The 2054-nt window shown below is 44.6% G+C and overlaps 1 protein-coding gene across 1 annotated transcript; it reads right to left on the bottom strand.

The window, feature by feature from the left end:
• Window positions 1–383: 383 nt before the first annotated feature.
• LOC125427966 (olfactory receptor 14I1-like) lies at window positions 384–1803 on the bottom strand. The gene is made up of 2 exons (XM_048487533.1): window positions 1788–1803; window positions 384–1366 (listed from the first exon to the last, which is right to left on the bottom strand). The coding sequence occupies exon 2, from the start codon at window positions 1347–1349 to the stop codon at window positions 384–386; it is 966 nt and encodes a 321-aa protein (XP_048343490.1). The 5' UTR covers window positions 1350–1366; window positions 1788–1803.
• Between the last annotated feature and the right edge of the window lie 251 nt (window positions 1804–2054).

Here is a 2054-nt window from a genome sequence, read left to right as displayed (position 1 = left end):
ATGTTCCACCAGGCCGGGGCCAGGGCTGTAAAGGTCCTGGCCTGTGTGGAGGCCAGCCGCATCATTGAGGATGTACCTATGTCTTCTTTTTGTCCAGAGAAAAAAACTACGAGGAAATTAAGAAACCCAATGGAACCATAGGTGGGAGGGATGGGTGTTTGTCAAGTCTCTCTCTTCCTCACTGCATTACCTGTTCAGAATGGATCCCATTTTTTGTAAATCCCCAACACACAGCATCATATATTCAACACTCAAAAGCAGATGCTGGGGAGAAGGGGAAACCAAAATAATCCTCCGCTGACAGGATCTTCTTAAGTGCTTTAAAAAAATTCGCCCTGGTGTATCTGAGCCCCCCCCCCCCCCAATTCTATGCTGAAGGTTAATCAATCACTTTTTTGTAGAAAAGCTTTGCTAGCAGTAATTTTAGAAAAATGCCCTAAATCAGAGAGCTTCAACAACGCAGTCTTGATTTCTTTGTTTCTCATGCTATAAATGAATGGATTGAGCAAGGGAGGAACTACAGCATAAATGATTGCAAAAAAAACATTGCAGTCAGATGAAGAGTAACTGCGAGGCCTCACATTGGCAAAGATTCCACTAAATGCAAGTAAAGACACCACGGTGAGGTGGGGAAGGCAAGTGGAGATGGCCTTTTTCCGTGCATGCAGAGAGGGGATTCTGAGCACGGCTACAAAAATCTGCACGTAGGTAAAAACGATGAAGATTAAGCAGCCTAGTCCCAGCAGACAGATAAACATAAGCATACCAACTTCCACTAGATACATGTCGGAACAGGCGAGTTTTAAGATCTGTGGGACTTCACAGAAGAATTGATCGATTGCATTGGAGCAGAAGGGGATACAAAAAGTTGCTCCGGTATTTAACACACCACTGAGTATACCGGCAATCCACGCACTGGCCGCCATCTGAAAGCAGGCTCCTCTGTGCATAATTGTCTCGTATTGCAACGGATTGCAGATCGCAATATGACGATCGTGGGCCATTATGGTTAGAATGGCAAAATCTGCTCCTTCAAAGACGAAGAGGCAGAAAACCTGAGCGACGCACCCCAAATAAGAAATTGACCTGCTGTTCATGAGGGAATTGGCCATTGTTTTGAGTAACATGACAGAAATTAAGCCAAGATCCAGAATGGCCAAGTTCATGAGAAAGAAGTACATGGGACTGTGCAGATGGTGATCCAGGGCTACAGCAAGGATGATGAGAAGGTTGCCAGTCACTCCAGTCAGGTATACTGTGAGGAACACAAAAAAGTATAAGAGCTGTACTTCTTGGGCGTCTGAAAATTCCAGGAGAAGAAATTCAGCTGTGGAGGTCAGGTTGGGCATTTTGCTTCCAATATTCACTTGCAGACTATCTGTAGGGTTGAGCAGAGAAAGTGTTTTAGAGAACAATCCTCACCAGGTCTCCCTTAGAATCCTACTGTGGTCTATTCAATGGCGATTTCTTCTCTTTGCAGTTAATCAATGTCAGTGAATAATTCATCAGAATTCCTTGTTTGGCCATGTCAGCCTAGACATTGGGGCTGTGTTGAATGAGCAAAGGATGGGATCTTTTGAACATGGGCAAACTGGATGGGTGCTCAATATCTCACTGACATTACCCAACATGAACGTTTGCCCAGAGATAAGCTTTTACATCTTCCATGCCCAAAGTCCTGGAACTATACCAAATCTCACTCATATTTTGCTTGAGGTTGCATAGCAATTGCCAGTGGAGAGTTTTCTGATTCCTTACCCGGCTCCACGGGAACATTCTGTTGTTGCATTGATATCTCCCCACACATACGCACAGGGTGATTAATTATATATGCTCCCATCCTTGGAGTTCTGGCAAGCTGGACAAGAGGAATCGGAAACTTGTGTCCCTCCTGTCTGGAGTACTTGCAATACTCTACATGGGAATAATACACCAACTCAGCTCTGAAAAGCTTTCTGGTAGTCATGTTAAGAGCCTCTCTTGGATGCATTTGAGTTCCTTTCTATCCCTGCCGGACAATCTCACCAGGTCTCCTCAAAATCTGAGTCTGGTCT

This window comes from Sphaerodactylus townsendi, linkage group LG03 (genome assembly GCF_021028975.2).
Source record: "Sphaerodactylus townsendi isolate TG3544 linkage group LG03, MPM_Stown_v2.3, whole genome shotgun sequence".
NCBI classification, from domain to species: Eukaryota; Metazoa; Chordata; class Lepidosauria; order Squamata; family Sphaerodactylidae; genus Sphaerodactylus; species Sphaerodactylus townsendi.
This window is presented reverse-complemented; position numbering and strand designations above follow the sequence as displayed.

Excerpts from the sequence above, each read along its gene's own strand:
- LOC125427966 (XM_048487533.1), bottom strand. The coding sequence starts at position 1,349 with ATGCCCAACCTGACCTCCACAGCTGAATTTCTTCTCCTGGAATTTTCA.